The sequence below is a fragment of the Pieris brassicae genome, chromosome 11, assembly GCF_905147105.1.
Source record: "Pieris brassicae chromosome 11, ilPieBrab1.1, whole genome shotgun sequence".
Classification (NCBI taxonomy): domain Eukaryota; kingdom Metazoa; phylum Arthropoda; class Insecta; order Lepidoptera; family Pieridae; genus Pieris; species Pieris brassicae.
In genome coordinates this window covers 5,187,091-5,204,939 of record NC_059675.1, presented here as the reverse complement: position 1 = coordinate 5,204,939, position 17,849 = coordinate 5,187,091, and the positions used below count along the sequence as shown (strand labels likewise).

The 17,849-nt window shown below is 32.4% G+C and overlaps 1 protein-coding gene across 1 annotated transcript in view; it reads left to right on the top strand.

Moving 5' to 3' along the window:
- Positions 1 to 16,116, top strand: part of LOC123716675 (lachesin-like) — a 41,387-nt gene extending 25,271 nt beyond the window's left edge. Inside the window, exons 3-9 of the mRNA XM_045672525.1 lie at positions 8,760 to 8,866; positions 9,210 to 9,395; positions 11,985 to 12,177; positions 14,334 to 14,462; positions 14,699 to 14,818; positions 15,109 to 15,279; positions 15,643 to 16,116. Coding sequence (XP_045528481.1) covers positions 8,760 to 8,866; positions 9,210 to 9,395; positions 11,985 to 12,177; positions 14,334 to 14,462; positions 14,699 to 14,818; positions 15,109 to 15,279; positions 15,643 to 15,902 — 1,166 coding nt within the window. The 3' untranslated portion in view covers positions 15,903 to 16,116. The remainder of the gene's footprint in view (positions 1 to 8,759; positions 8,867 to 9,209; positions 9,396 to 11,984; positions 12,178 to 14,333; positions 14,463 to 14,698; positions 14,819 to 15,108; positions 15,280 to 15,642) is intronic.
- The last annotated feature ends 1,733 nt before the right edge of the window (positions 16,117 to 17,849 follow it).

Genomic DNA, 17,849 nt, shown 5'->3' with positions numbered 1-17,849 from the left:
TATGTTAATAAGAGGTTATTACGCATATTGAATTCAATGGATTGGTTACGGGCTATATGATTTTCTAAGGGTCTCCTTATGCTGATAACGCTCTCGCAAGCTCTGTGAGTGCTCAAAAGTGCACCTGCCCGTTTGTTTTATAAAAAATATTTTAATTACTGAACGATTGATGCCAGATTTCGTGAGAAACATCTAAATCACAGACAAAAGCGGGAAGACTGGTTAATGTCCCCTGGCAGTAATTAAAACTTTGGAACGGCACGAAAAAGGGTTAAGAAATATGACATTTGGTGGATAGTAATGACGCTGCGGTCTTGCGTAATAACCACAGTTTTTCTTCACAATTGTCCAAATTTTAATCTGAAAATTCCCTTTACACGTTTTCATTACTTTGATTTTTACGTTTATTGGCACACGATTGCGTTCAAATTAACGTGATAGACTTGACGTATAATTTGTTTAAAGAACGATCGAAAATCCATTTTCTGGACTCTGAAAGTATTAATTAATGCCCTCGTCAATCATTGCCACTCTTGACGTCATTTTTGATTACAGAAATCGGAAATTCCTCTTACACCCTAAATGTCTAGTTGACTGTGATAATGATACTTAGTTTCACCATTATCTAAAAATATTTAGGCGCAAAATTCCTAAAACCGTATCTCTATAGATACCTTTGAAATTGTCTATTTAAAAGCAATCTTTTGGCATCCGGTTAATTCTGCATCGACAATTAGAATCAGGAAGCACCATGATGGGGTATACAAGCGTAAACGTCATTTCTCCGTTCAGACTAGTTGTTAGACTATAGACGCATTGTTATTATTTACATGTGTATACGTGCATAGTATGTACAAAATTATAGGGCAAATACATGAGTATTAGAAGTATGAACTTCGACCGATCATATTCTTTTATAGGCCTATGAAGCTCCGGGTGATCAGCTTTTTAGGCCTACGTTGTGTTTATGCGACTAGAAAACATATCTTACTGTATTAAACAACATATATATTTAGTGGTACACTGTCATAAGAGAGAAGCGGGACAGAAACCGGTGGAACCAGAAAGTCCGCTCTAGATGTTTCGTGGTTGACCACGACGCTCAGACTTGAGTTGCCGATTCAAGAGAGAGAGATATTTACTGGAAACATCAGAACTTGTTTATTTTTTCATTAGGATGTGTTCCATTGTGAAAAACACTGACTTTTATTGAACTGAGCCGTGATGAACTTAGCTAAAAGAACAATCAGAGCTGTTTCGAACTCCACTTCGACAGATAGCTCCAATCAGCGACACAGAATACTAACTCAATTTGCGGGTTGGAACATCTGAAAAATATTTTGCTCCACTTGCAAATCATCTACCACTTGAAAATATTTTCTGTGCATTCCAAATTCAAACTTTCAAAGATTCTCCAAGTTTTTCTTAATTTGTAGAACGAATTCGTAAAATTTAAAATGAGAACGGATAAACAGGTTAATTCAGTGATGTACTGTAGCCTTCCTAATAAACAGACGAGATCCGAACCCTCCTTTAATTTCAATTTCCTTACTTGTTTCCCAAAGTTTAACTATTGCTTCAGTCTTTGTAGATTGAAAGAGAAGGGAAGTCCAGTTTGCTATTAACTCTTTGTAACGAATTTTTGCTCGTTAAAGTTTCAGGTATTTTCTAAGGAACAACATTTTAAATTAATTTTTATTAAAAGCCTATAAACGAATATTTAAACTTTTACATTAATTATTCTCTTACATTTTATATTATTCTAAGTGTGTTTAGGTGTTAGATGTCGGCTTTAAGCCCCTCTGGTTACGGCTCTGTAGTAATAAATCACTTGACAATATATATCTTGGTGTTAAAAACCACGTATGTACAATAATTTATTATTATATAAATGATGATAATACAAAAACATGTCAAGAAAAAGTAATAAACGAGATAAGTTGATAACTCAGCTTAATACATACACTAGTCAAATTACATTAGGACGAAGTGCGAGTCGCCGTCACGCGATCTCTAATGGCGTAATAAAGTTAGACGAAAGAAAACTTTGTACCACGGTAACTCCTTTGCGTATTATTAACGACACCAGTGTCAAACGACCCAAAGTCTCCTCTAAACTCCTCTAAGTAAGATTTCAAAGGGTGAGAAGCCGTAGGTCCACATTATATGGTCGTATTGCTAAATCTGTTTGTGCTAAAGTCGTCACGTGCACCCGCTGATGAGCCGTAGACGTGATATCACTCACTTGTACGTGCTGCTCTTTCTTTGAAATTTTGTGGAATATAATTTGGGAACAACACTGGGCTTTCTAATTATTGGCTTAGTGGAGTGGTATAAAGATGTAATGAAGGTAATAAGAATTAACGAAGAACAGTAACCATAGGATTTTAAACATTTTATTGTGTGTTTGCATTGCTTTATCTATTCAAAGATAAAAGATGGATAGCAGATGCCGGAAAACGATGCTCAGATTTTGCTATTTCATTTTCTAATTCAGCGTGATAGTGGTTGTTCTAAGTCTTAAATATTTTGCAAAGTGGCATGATATTTTTGGTCTCAGCTAATTTAAAAAATAACACATAAATATTTAATTTTTAATGTTTTTTTTTTTAATATTTTAATGAATGAGGCTAGGAGTAAGACGTAAGAACTCACTAACCATGTGTTATACTTGTGTATTGTTGGGAAGTATAAATTACCTTAAACTACCTATACAACTATTTTCCTTATGGATCCCCGTCCATTTAATTTTATAACGTAAGCATAATTGTAAAAATGAGAAATGGAAAAAGTTTGCTTTGGTGGCTTCGCTGAGTCCAAATTTTTAATGAAGTCATTTTTTTCGCTTTTACGCACAAATTTCTCATTGTTGTAAGCCCGAACAGGAAAAGTTTATTACAAAAGCGCAATAATTATCTAAAGCAATTAAGGTTTTATCATTTATCTACTGTTATTGATACAATTATATTATATTTCATTGTTTACTTCAATGATTAATAAATTTTATAATTCTTAAAATTTACGATAAGGTATAGCTATTGTTCAAATCAGTGAAATATCTAAAAATCATCACCATAAAAAAATATTTTACTAGAATTTTAAAAAATATAATAAAACGTGAACTAGCACAGCTTTATATCGTTTAATTTCCGAAACAGTATAAAATCAAAAGTCTACATTTCAACATAGATAATCTACTGATTGGGTACTTTAACATACTCGGGTTTCTATAGCGAAATATTTTTCGTGATATGGCCAGTTCGGATGTCGTCGGATTACAAAGGCACCTTAATAGATCCTTCCTGATGACCTACGCATCGAATCTATATGACTATTGGAAATTTGACCTTTTCCTTTAATTTAACTTGAATCTCGGTTCAAAGACAAAGGCGAGAAAGCGTAGACTAGAAACATATCATGGACGATTCTTTGTGTAATATTAGTTTACATATTTTGTGCAATAATACGAAAGTTATTACGAATCAATAGTAAAATGTATGTATCTTAAAAATAACGTAAAAAAATTAAACTAGTTGCTTGGACGAGATCACTAAATAGACATAGGGTCCTCCCTTGGCTTAGGTATGTACTTTATGAAATGATTGCATTTGTGGAATCAATAAAAAAATATAATGATTACTTACAAAGATATTAGACAAATCTTTCGTCTTGTTGTCTCGGACGTAGGAGAATTTAATATAATTAAAAATTATTAAAATACTAGTTTATCCTACTTATCTTGCAAAATATGTTACCCTATCATCGTGCCATAAGGCTTTGAGTTGTAAAGAGCTAAAAGAAATGTAACAAAAGCGCCTTTAAACGTTATGATAGCTGGTATTAATGTTATGCTGTAAACACCAAAAATATCGAGTAAGCCATAAATTATAAGACCTCATAAATATTGGTATAGCGATATTATTGAAGCCCATTTTATAGGCTTGATAATAACATGACAGGCGAAATACTGCAAAATTCACGAATAATTGAAAATCCTTAACATCAATTTAAATTCAGAATTAATGCATCTCCTAAAATAGTTTATCATTTAGAATGTCTATTTGTTCTCTCTCCGTTGTTGCTTGTGGCTAAAGAAGCAACGCGAAGGGTCTTTAGAAAATGAGTTGTGCCGAGGTTATAACTTAATATTTATAATTTTGTATATAATACAGCCAAGCTCCAATCCAGCAAGTACTTATAGTATTGCATTAAAAAGCACGAATTAGTAATGATTTTTTTTGTTAATAGTAAAGAAATAAAATAAACGATAACTAAATTATAGGTTTATTTGTCATTGTAAAAATCTTGTAAAAAGACTGAAAATTAAAAAAAATATCACAGTAACCTGCCTCTGCCGGCGTTGCTCGGGTAAACTTTTTTGCTAGTAACAAATATTAAATTTTGAGTAAGGCTACATTTACAAGTAACTAGCGGACCCGACTGACGTTGTCCTGTACATACATCTTAAATACAAAATTTAAACATAAAAAATAAACAAAAATTGTATATATTCTGAACTGTTCTCGAATCCACTTAAACACTCATCAAAATAGGTGCAACCATTTATGGCATTACGGCTTTGTGGGGAAAGTATTCTTAATAATAATATCAGCACGATAAGATAATAGAAATTCAAAATAAACACATCTTATTTTCTATATTCTGGTTTCTAACCTTCCCACCAATTTTCAGCCAAATCGGTACAGCCCGTCTCAAGTTATAAATAGTGTAACTAACTCTTCTTAGTTCTCACCCTCTGATATATTTAGTTATCTAGTGCAGCTTGCTAATACATACGCTACATATACTATACAGATTCTCCTGACACTTATTACACATAAATTTAAATACAAATCTCACAGTCCACTGGCTGGCAAGCTATTCAATAATTTTTATGTTAAAATTTCGCGGAAAATAATTTATATTGAAGATTTTCAAAAGGCTATTTTATAATAGTTAGCTTTTAGTTTTTTTATTTATTTATTTTCGTATTTTCTATTTTTACAGTAACTTAATAATATAAATATTAAACTGAGAACATAATATAAACCAAAAAACAATGCAATTCTTGTGAATTCGACCAGTGCGCAACTATGTACATATATTCGTCCCACATGCAATAATATTCAGGGCACGCAAAACACGCGTAAATGGTACTTCCCTGAGTCTATTTGTACCGCTTACGCCGAGTGTAATTATTTGGCACTCGCAGTCCCAGTCTCTCCAACATTTCCGCGTTATATCTACCTCTAAGTACCTTAGAAAAATATCATGTGATAGTAACGTCCCTCCTTACCACTAATTTGTTGTATCTACCATACCAAAGACAAACAAAACATCGAGTTATATTACTTACAAGTGCATTATATAATGCCATCATCGCTTTTATATTTGAAGAACCATTGGCCATAGGCACTATAATATTAATTAACCGTAAATTCCTATAAGCTTTTTTACAAATTATTTTTATGTCATCCAAAAATTCAATTCTAGATTTAAATGAAATCATCTGCTACTCTTGGAATTGGCTTTTCCTCTACGTAATAATTATAGGAATTCGGTGTCCGTGGTCTGGAAAAATAAATAACAGCACATTTCCCAGAATTAAGATGCAGCTGATTTCATTTTGTTTAAATATAATTTACTAGTTCAATTCTGTTTACATACGATATTGCAAATGGTTCTTCATATTAATGACATATATCAATCAATTTGACCCCCCCCCCCCCCCGGGATATTTTTATTTTTCTAAATAAAAATGATTAGCCTTCTCTGCCTGGCACACGCCGTCTATTTTGGGAAGGTATGCGGTTTCCTCACGATTCACACGTAGAAAGTAAAGTCCATTGGTGTACAGCCGAGATTCGAACGCAGACCCACTGCGTTCAAGCGCACACTCAACCTATTACGCCATCACTGCTTACATGTCATATCACTCGATAGTATATTATTTTGTATAATACATAATTGTAATGGAAAAGTAATAATAACTTGAGATAATTACCAGAAGAATAATGTTTTAAAAAAACAGAATATAATTTAAAATAAGAATGAAATTCAATACTTTCAACTGATTAAATGCTAATATTCATTGTGTTTTAACAGAGCCAAATTTAAAAATTACCTTACCAAATAATAAAATTACGACCACAGGTCGTTTTTTATATCAAAATAACAACATAGACATTTAACAGCATCTGATATAGATGAATCGACGAGCAGTAGCTATGACATGCAGTAATGTAATGCATTATAAACATCTAATTACTGGACCGATTTCACGCAATCTATCATTGTAGTAAACAAAAACAAACGCTAACGGAGCGCTATCTGCAAAAAGCAGATCAGCGAACACAAGCTGTGTTACGACCACATTAATAATTTATCAGCCACATGACGGCTGTTTGCTAATAAAGCGTGAATACGCGCTGGAAATATTAATAAAAGCAGCTTGCCGGAACTCGCTTCGTCGGAACCACGCGGCCCGGCCACCCGATGACAAATGACCAGTTGGAACTTTCATTTAGTTTCCATTTAAATTAAACAAGCAAATCAGGAAACATTGTCTGCTGCAAAAAATTCAAAATGCAATTACCGTTTGAAATGTTTATTTGTAGTTGAGTCACTCCAGTTTCAGTTTAAGTTTTTAACCCTATGTGTCAGCAGTACTTTGGTATTTTCTTCAAGCATAATAGGATGGTTCAGTAAGAACAACATTTGAATTTGATTTAATGTTGACAAAAGATAAGATTATATTCGTAATACGTAACTAATTTTAATAAATGTACATATAATTCTTTATGAGCTTATTTTTTATTTAAAAATTTTCTACTTTATGCAACTTTACAGAAATTGGTTAAATAAATTTAAATTAGATAAAGTTTAACAAAAGGCTTTTATTATCATAGACAGGAAAAAATGAATACTATAATCACACCACGTGTTGATGTATTGAAAAATATAATCAAAAACTTTAACAAAAACGTTAACTTTAATTAACTGAGAAAAATAATTACCATAATTAGACCCAAGTATGAGAAAGAGAGATATAATTACTTATTTTTTTTAGAAATCCACTGGCATTACAATTAAAATAAACCCTTTGATTTTGCTGATCACTTTAATATATAAATATATATGTCATAATAGAGTTTTAAAAATAAATAAGCAATAGAAAAACGGTCAAGTCTAGTTGGCGTCATGTCGTTTAAGCGGACTTACTCCCAATGGTATACCTATACTGCTGGAGAAAGTACTCTTGGAATCAACCGTGGTAGGGACAAGAAAAAGATGGCCCGTAACGGCAAAATATGACGCGTAACCGAAAAATGTGACGGTAATTTTTTCCAACGCCGAGAAGAAGCTTCACCTTAATAATTACATAATAATAAAGAAGTATTAGAAATTTAACTATTAGAATACATTTCATATATTTATATATTATATTTCATATTATTTTACAATTTTATATCATATAATACCTGCTTTCAAATATCGAGCATTTATATTGGCAAAAAAGGGCTAATTTATTTTTTATATCTAGTTCCATCATAGCATTTTAATGAGTATGGATATACGAGAAACCCTATCATTAAAAGTTTATAGAAGCACTGCACTCTTTCAATTACCTGAAAAAATTAAGTCCATTTTAAAATCTGCGCTGAGTTCTCCAAACACTGTATGATACTTCACCAGGCGTGCATAATTCCGAGGATTCCTTCATATCCTGAACTGATTTAAATATTTAAATCAGTGAATTTATGAAGCAGGTACTTTTTGCTCTATATTGTGTGCCATACTGATTTATCATTTGCGTGATGGTCGACATCGCAAGCGCTGTCTTCACGAGGAATATATGGCCTCCTTGAAGCGCAGAAAGATGGGTAATTTCATTGAATTTATGAACGTATCACCGTCGAAATTGCAAAGTTGAAAATTGCAACGTAAAATTGCGATAAACATTGTGACTGTATTACTCTTACAATGTCGCTTGATATGTTATAAATGGCTTGCCTTTTATACGTACAGATTTTATTTTATAATAGCATATTTTATTGTGACGGATTTTGGGCAATATGGAAGGATGCGTAATGTAATAATCACATTAAAGCTTCAAACAACTGCTTTTGTTGGAATAAATTAAAATGAAATATCTACATTTATCAGTTTTCAGTTAATAACTACTCTAAGTCCGCATAGTTGACATGTTCTTATGTAGGTCTTAGTTGTGCAAAAGCAGTCGACAGTATCGTAGAACAAGTAAGTTTGTGGTGACAGCTCTGATAAGACTATACTCGGAAAGTTGCAAGGCGCGTTCATCAGTCTTAAGGATACTCCAGCAATTGTTCAATCGTTATAGTAAATCTGCCAGAAACGGAGTTACTATTTGCATTCTTAGGTTTCTTGTTCATATTTCCACCACTATTAATTATACGAAAGATTTACTAAATTATATAATTAATTTAAACCAAGACTTCTGAAGTGCTTAGTGGTTCGTTTGAGGTTACGGTTACCTTTAGTAAAAATGAAATTAAGTATCACAGTGTCATTCGAAAGCCAAATCGATTTTATTAAAAATATTGACTAATCTTATTTTATTTCATTTAAAGAGAATAACACAAGTTCAATATATAGGTATAAAATATTCAAAGAGGTTTGTAAATTAGTGCCTAGACATTAAATTCGTCAAATTCTCCTTAAAACAAGTTCGTACAAATAAGTGTATTTCATTGAATGAATTTTTGAATTGAATATCCTAGGAGGTGTAGAAGTACCAGAGTTCGGGGAGCCAATCACAAACCTGACAGTCCCTATCGGCAGAGACGCGACGTTCAAGTGTATTGTCGTCAATTTGGGCAATTATCGAGTAAGTACTTGCGCTGAATATACGTGGTTTCACATAGTCTATAAAGTTTAAGTAAAGTCTAACTTATTCTCATAAGCAATGAGATCAATGTAGATAAATATTGTTAATATACTACCCGTTCATTATGTGTACCTACTTAACAAAAACACTCATCCATTAATATCTCTTAATAACCTGGCCTTAATTTACATTATTTCCAAATATTTTATACTGTTGGTAATATTGACTTTTAAAAACTAGTGTTATAATTTAAATCTTATTTTACCTAATTAAACACGGATAAACACACTCAATCAGCCAGGAACTTTGTTGATTTCTAAGTTATAGGATAATCATGTTATAGGTGGGCTGGGTGAAAGCCGATACAAAAGCCATACAGGCAATACATGAGCACGTCATTACACACAATCATCGGGTGTCTGTCTCCCACGCTGACCATTCCACGTGGTATCTGCACATTAAGAACGTACAAGAAGAAGACCGGGGTCAGTACATGTGTCAGATCAACACGGATCCAATGAAGAGTCAGGTAAGGCTACTTCGTAGCAATATTATTTTGTCTAAAAAATTATTTGTTACTTTAGTGAACAATATTATACTCGTAAAAAATATTGCAAGACGAAATCTTGTGGTATTTCGCTTAATTGGCAATTATCAAACGGTAATACAGGTCGCCTAACTGAGATTGGACGAAGTTGACCAGCCACAATTGATCGAAACACGCTATCGTTAAATATTTTAAGTTCTTTATGGCATTCGTTGATTTTACTTCGTAAAATAATGGAAATTAAAATAATTAAGTATGATTAAAAGATGTGTATATTTACGAAAGAAATTATTACAATTATAGTTAATATACCTATATTAAATAATTAAAAAATTGAACGAACAGTCGTGTACAAATTTTTAATTATTTTTAAGGATCAAAATGTACGGCTTTCAGAGTTGAACTAATTATTAAAGTCAAGTATTTCTACAATTTACATATTTAAGGGATGCTTAATATCAGGAAGTCAGATAGGATCAATAATAAAATCATAAGAAACCACACGAAAATTGAAGACGTCACAACAAGGATACGAAGATTGATATAGAAATGGGCTGGTCATATAATAAGAGGTATAGAAAAGTGGAACAAAAAGATCGTATTTTGGTACGAGAAAGAAAGAGAGAGAAATAAGATAAGAAAACGAGGTAGTTTCGAAGGACAAAATAAAAACCGCAACTGGGAAAATATGAACAAGACAAGCTCAGAACAGAGCAGAGTGGACAGAAATGGAGGAGGCCTTTGCCAAAGTTGAGCAAACAGATGGGTTGTCGGTGTCACCGACTAACTAGTTTAAGATTAAAATTATGTAAAATTCTGTCTGAATAAAGGCTTATATTATTATTTATTTATTGTTACAACTTACATATTTAAGTAAAAATGATGCTGTTTTATGAAATATATAATTATTCTGATAATATTTACGTATATAAAATCAATATATTACGCACTTACAAATGTAAGTGCGTAATTATGAAACTGGCCACTTTGACCTCAAAAATCTCCTCTTTGGTAAGGAATTCCAAATTCAATTTTTTACTTCTTTGCGTCACTCTATTTACAAAATGAAAAACATGAAATATCGCGTTATTTACGAATACCCGTTCCACCGTGGTACCAGTGCTGCAGAAACAGCACCACGGATTAATGATGCGTATGGCGGCGGTGTCACAAAAAAACACAGTGCCTTTTTGGTTCCAACGTTTTCGTTCTAGAAATTTCGACCTGCACAACAAGCCCGGTGAACAGCCGGGGACCAAAGTTGATAACGAAGAATTGAAGGATATTGTGGAAGCGGATCCATCGCAAACTACGTCTGCTAGCTGCAGGCTGCGGTATTAGTGATAAAACTGTATTAATACACTTGAAACAAATTGGGACAGTGAAAAAGCTTAAAAGATTGATACCACACGAATCGAGTAAAGCAAATCGAGAAACACGCGTCGGCTGCTGCGTTACATTACTCAACCGGCACAATAATTAACGGATTTTAAATCGAACCATTACCTGTGACGAAAAATAGGTCCAGTACTATAAATTGAAGTGCTAATCGCAATGGCTGAACCCAGCCGAACTCTTCTGGCAAGGTAAAATTTTACTCTGATGTCGAAACCGCTTTGTTTTTAGTAAAGGGATCAATAAACTACCTATAAGTTATAGATAATCAAAAGTGAATAGATAGCAATGGTTCATACTTTGATTAATTAAATATATTCTATTTTAAAAAATCTACTTTTTGTTCCTCCCAGAAAAAACGCCATTTATATACAATTTAGACTGATTAGACGTTGGTTGGTTTAACTTTAAATTTAGGCATTTTGACACACATATATAAAAGAATTTACTTAACAAATTTATACTAACTTTTATTATTTATGTTTATACTATTGCTTTAAAAAAAAATATCTTGGTTGGCCTGCTCGTTGGCCTCCTCTCCAATCAAGAACTATGTTTCTCGCTATAACCAAAGTAACGCGGAAAGAACCGCGCGCTAGTCTGTGATATGATTGCAAACATTAATAGAACTTAACATTTAACCATGTAAAACATTAATAAATTTTATAGCTATAGGTATGTAGCAATTATCAACGCCGATGCCATACACAGGCGCTGTAAACCAAATTGACTTGGTGTCTATTTAGTGCTCGCCTCCAATTCAATGCAACGTCCATATTGAAAAGGCTTCAATTAATTTTAAAATGTGATTATTGAGAACGGGCAATTCGTTATAATTTATGAAAGCGATTTTATAAATTGGAAGGCTCTTTGGAGGCTATTCAGCGGCGTTTCAATATATGCTTCCTTGATAAACTGAAGGACCTGTACTTATTTATTTTTATTTATGAATATACCCAAAATTTTGGTACTGTCAAGATACGTATATATATTTTCTTAAGATTTAAGTGAGAGTAGTTTTAAATAGCGCTTTATCGTATGATATATGGGTGTACAGTAAGTAAGTGTAAGTGGGGAGTGATTACGACTTATATTTTTGATCATTTCATTTCAGTGCTCATTAGGATCCTAAGAATATCAAAATTTCTACTGTAATATTAACTCATACATTTTTAGATGGGCTACTTAGATGTGGTGATACCTCCTGATTTCATACCAGAAGAGACGTCAGGAGACACAATGGTCCCGGAAGGTGGAATAGCTAGGGTGTCTTGCAGGGCACGGGGAATACCACCACCAAGGGTTATGTGGAAAAGAGAAGATGGACAGGATATTGTTGTAAGGGACAGTACCGGCGCAAAAATTAAAGGTTAGTTATGTACAACGTATGTATTAAAACTGTATCTAACTAAAATAGGTTAACATTCTACGCGCGAAAGTGTATGTGCATAGTACTTTTGCGCATGTTTATAGAACTGCTATTAGAAAATATAATATCCATCCATTCCTCGCGAGACAAGACCAGGGTCTTGTTATGTGATGTTCTTTCTTTATTAATGAATGAAAGAACATCACATAATAATAATGATAAGCCTTTTTCCATATCAATTTTACCTAATAAAATGTATATAAAATCTTGTTATTATAAAATGCAATCCCCAATCCAGAAGGCATAGCATGAAGTATAATAAAAAATAAGAACGAGATGATTCCCATCGTATTTAGTTGAGATATTGTTTCATAAATACACAAGTGTAATCCAGGCCTGTATACAAACAGCCTGACGATAAAATCAACATTTCTACACGCAAACCTAAATTACAGTGATTGAAGTCGAGCGTCGGAACCTTTGTTTCGACCATTACCGAAATAACACACTTATAATTGACGAACATAATAATTTCATGTGATTATAACCTTCGATGTTGATGTTTATACATGTTTAAATTATTTGTATTACGCTTTCTAGAAAAAATATAACTCGACATTTAAGCATGAATAAAAAAATATATAAAACTATATAAATAACTTAACGTAAACAAGTTTGATAAAATATCTTACATTTTATAAATTCCAAATACTCCTTGGGCTGTGTTATTGCTGGCCTACTACTAACTAACTGAAATGATTTAGCAAGTACTAAAAATTAGACATACTAAATATGATTTAAAAAGTCAGCGTCGAATACAAAAGCCCGTCGTTGATAACGTCAGAACTTAGCTTAATCCAAACAACCACTATTCCTCGTTTCATACACGCCAACTTTTCTTCCTTTGCTCAGTTATAGTTTCAAATAATCGTAAAGCTTTCTATGAAAAGTCAACAAAGATAGGTTTACTTTTAAAGAATGAAGAATTGTTATTAACTTTTAACTACGTGTGAAACAAAAACTTTAATACGAAGTGGATTACATTACCAGAAGCTTATACACGCATAAATAATACATATAACATAACATCAATTCAAATATTATTTTAGCAAAGAATTACTTTTGCAACACAAGTCATTCGAAAAACAGCAGCTTCGCGCGTTTTAACTCTTTGACCTCAAATTATGCTGAACTCGACAAGAACAGGAAAATATTTTATTCGTCTAAGTTTATTTGAATAGTGCAAGGACAGCATTGTTTTTCTGAATATGTATAATGCGAATGGCTGTGTGACCGCATTTGTGGCGCTACAATGCGCTCTGGCGACTATTCTCGGGATGAGTTTCGCGTCCAGTATTGTTTAAAGTTTGTCGTAATTAGTAGAGTTGTGCAATGAATGGACTCCTAGATTTCATTGTACACCACAAACCTTTGTACGAATCTCTGAAAAAAATCTTCTGAAAATCTAATTCGAGGTTTACGTACAATGTTCACATCAAGCAATCCAGACACAACAAATATTGCAACTATGTCTGCAAGTGTCTGCTGACCTAATTTTATATAGATTTTTCTATATACACATTCAAATTTATTTGAAAACTGTTTGATTACTCCTTAACGCCGATAGTAAACCATATGTTCTATATCTCTTCTCCTGGTCTATGCTACATAGAATAAACCTATACATAAAGTATAAAACCACAGCATTGCGGTTAAAACTAATTATTTGTTAATATATCTGTGGCATTTTATGATAATGAGCGACATGTTTAGAGTTTAATCTAGCAAAACCCATTAAATGTGCAATTGATCTATTCGTGATCTGGTAATTGAAATATTCATTCATTAAAATTTAATCTTCTTGGATTTCTAAACTAATATAAAAGAGTTTATAATTGAACAAAACATGTACAACATATAAGAAATATGTATGTAATAGTTACAATTAATGTTCATAAAAATTAATAGTCAAATAAAATATTTGTTATACTAATCATCGCACGGAACATCATACATGTATGTTCCGTACGCATTTTTATTCATATCATAAGGTTTTTACATATAATCAATGTAATGTCTCCTTCAGAGACACCCGTAAAGAAAAATATATTTCAATGCGAACAATTTCAACAATATAATGTGATCATTTTTTGCAGTACATACGTACCAGGGCGAGGTGTTGAATTTGACCAAGATATCACGTTCCGAAATGGGGACATATTTATGTATTGCCGGTAATGGAGTACCGCCCACCGTTAGTAAGAGGATCCACATTAGTGTTCACTGTAAGTTAATACTTTTTCAACATTGGTATTCACCTCGCGAATGTTCATAAAACTTAACCTATAGACGTAATTTCAGCTACAAAATATGAGTTTCATATGACTTTATTACATATTTACCTACTGACGATAAACAACATTAGCGTATATTTTATCAGGAGAGTCAGATTAATCATCTGAATAATTCATTTTACAAAGTATGTGTTTATATAACAATAACATGAGTGTATGATTTTTAGTTCACCCAGTGATCCAAGTGCCGAACCAACTGGTAGGAGCGCCTCTCGGCACCGACGTCACCCTAGAGTGTTACGTCGAATCCTCGCCCAAGTCCATCAACTACTGGGTCAAAGATCCAGGTAAACGATAACACTATCTTTATTGCACATCCATTAATTCACAAAACAGACCCTACCTGTCCAAAACATAAATCTTCGTAAATAACATTTTCATTAAACGTTTATGTAAAACACGGCCACAAATTATTAACTGAGTAAAGAATCCCGAAATAAAAACGAAACAAATTATAAAGCGGATATAAAACTCTAGGTGTCTGCCCGAACTTTTTACATTTTTCATAAAACTTCGCACTGAAAAGATGAAATTCTAATATTGGATTTGAAAGCAAATATTTTATAAATTGTTTCAGGTGAATTGATTATACCATCTGAGCACCACGAGATGACTGTCAGGCAGAAATCCATGTTCGAGGCTGAAATGTCTATGACCATCAAGAATATTAGAAGGGAGGATCTCGGCAGCTATATTTGTGTGGCTAAGAACTCCCTCGGTGACGTTGAAAGCAAGATAAGGTTGTATGGTTAGTACACAAACTCGGAACTTAGCAGATGACTAATATTAGATAACAAAGCGAGTATTTGCAGTTTAACTTAGTGATTGTCTTAAATCTTTTGTGTAGTTACCAGTAGATACCTATTAAAAGGGTTTTTGTACATAAGTTTTAAGTAAAATCTATACAATATAACTTATTTTTATGCCTTCGCGTATCAAATTAACTGAAATACACCTTTATAGTTGTTAAGCGCATGAGCTTTAATAACCTTCTTAATATGATTCAAATGGTTGGCGTTTATTTAAGCTAATTGAGTCTTGTACTTATGAATTTAGAATATTTATTTAAATTAAGCTGGTAAATCTTGGTGATTTCAACATTAATTTGCAGAGATCCCCGGGAATAACAGGCACATTTTTAACTATCCCGACGAGAGGACAACTTCAGACGAGGAGTACGGCACCGAAATATACGATGAGGATTTTGAGAATAAAGTCGATGAGAAAAGCAATCGGGTGCCCGATCGCGCGAATAAATGGTACGCAAACGAAGGTAAAATCATCCTGACAACACTCAACAACGCTGCCATTTGTTCCACTACACTGACAATTACGACTATTTTCTTACGCTTAATTAAATTTCTCCTTTAAACTTGTGCAAAACAGTTTTTTGCCCGGCGACTGATTTTTAATTAAACAAAAAGCAAAGTATTAATTTCAGTATTATATTCTGGAAATGTAGATAGAAATAATTTCGGTTGAAAATTAATATTGCATTGTCTAAGTTACTCCTAGCGTGTAACGTGATAATAATTAGATTTAAGTATGTATATAATTTATTATGCTAAGGAAGACTATTATCTTAATACGGTTAGTTGAATGTTTATAACGAGTTTAACAAGATATAGATAATTGTATTATTATAATCAAGTGTTTATCTTCCTTTGTGACGTTATACAATTTATTATTTGTCATATACAATCGAACCTATATAAGAAAAGTTTCAGAGTATTCTAACAAAATTATAATTATAGAAAATTTGTCTTAGGAAATATGTAATAAAGTTGTAGATTTTTATCTATCTATAACGAACACATACGAATGAACAAGAAAGTTCAGTTATAAAACATTAATTGATTTCTTCACATGAATTTTAGAATATTATGCAATGACCATGTCTGCAGATTACTGGATAATGAACACATTGTTTACGTCGATTTTTTGCGAAACACGTCCTAGTCCCACTAAGCACACACAGCGACATGAATGAAATCTTTGCTTATATAGGCTCAATTATATTTCTCTAAATACTGACGTCTGACAAGTCTTTGTTATGATAAAATAATACGTTAATATCGACTGTATTCTCTTGGCTTTTAATGTGTAGAACAGATGTTATTGTTTTTGCCAATTTTTATCGAACTATTTTTATTACGTGATATATAATGCATTGTAAATACAGCCGAATATATAAAGGACGTTATACGTGAGCAATTTCATTTCCGTTGTGAGAAGACTTTGACTAAATAAACCTTTTTAAATTATAGCAATTACTTTATAAGTGTATACTTCCAAAAATGTTGTTTGTATAAAATATGATCTTCCACGAACTGTACTTTACAAACAAGAAATCATAAAAACTTTGTAAAATTAACCATATCATTTTTTTTATTACTTAAAGGATGGTCATCCTTTCAGTATTAATATTCATAAAGGCCAAATAAAGATAATATAAAATTTTGGTCAGTTTTACTGTTTAAGATATCTTGAGTACGTGAACTCACGTACTGTTTTACAGATTATCCTACTGCTACGAAAATCAAAGGCTATGTTTTTAGAATATAAAACAAGGCAAACTCCTTAAACAGTTCTAATATTCGCTCATTAATTGGCATTGTAGTAAATTACGATTTTAATTCATGTTTTGACGTTCTATTCCGCTAATCTGTAAAATCAATACTGATTACTGTAAGTTAGCATTGGTACAATCTAACGTTATAATAATTAGATTTATCAGTGTCTATATGAGCGCACTGAAGACCGATTCGATATAGATCTTTTAGTATGGCTTAATTAACGTGGAACGAAACTCATTGTAATCAGTATTGGAACTTGCGGATAGTCTTGCCGGTTCTAAGAATCATTCTCCTATTCTAGTCAAGGCTAGCTGTGTAATGTACCTACGTTACTACCATGTCGTTACAAAAAATAATAAATGAATTGTGTATAAATTTCTTGTTTTCATTCAAATTCCTAAAATAATATAACATTATTCAGATATGCGAATTAGAAATTGTGTGTGCAATAATAGAAGCAACTGTTGCACAACGAGCGTGTTAAATACGATCGGACAAGTGTGTTTAATACGTAATTATGAACAGTTTTCTGCAATTAGCCAATCAATGCTACATTCAAATACCTAAACCAAAAGTATGGATCATCTATATATATATATATATAAATCTGATCTGTAATTAAACTCATCCTAAATCAGATTTTGATGAATTTTTTTGTGTGGTTCGAGAGTGGTTTAGGTAGTTAATTATAAATGTGTAATAAATTATATGCTTAAAATAAAATGTCTCGATGCATAATTAT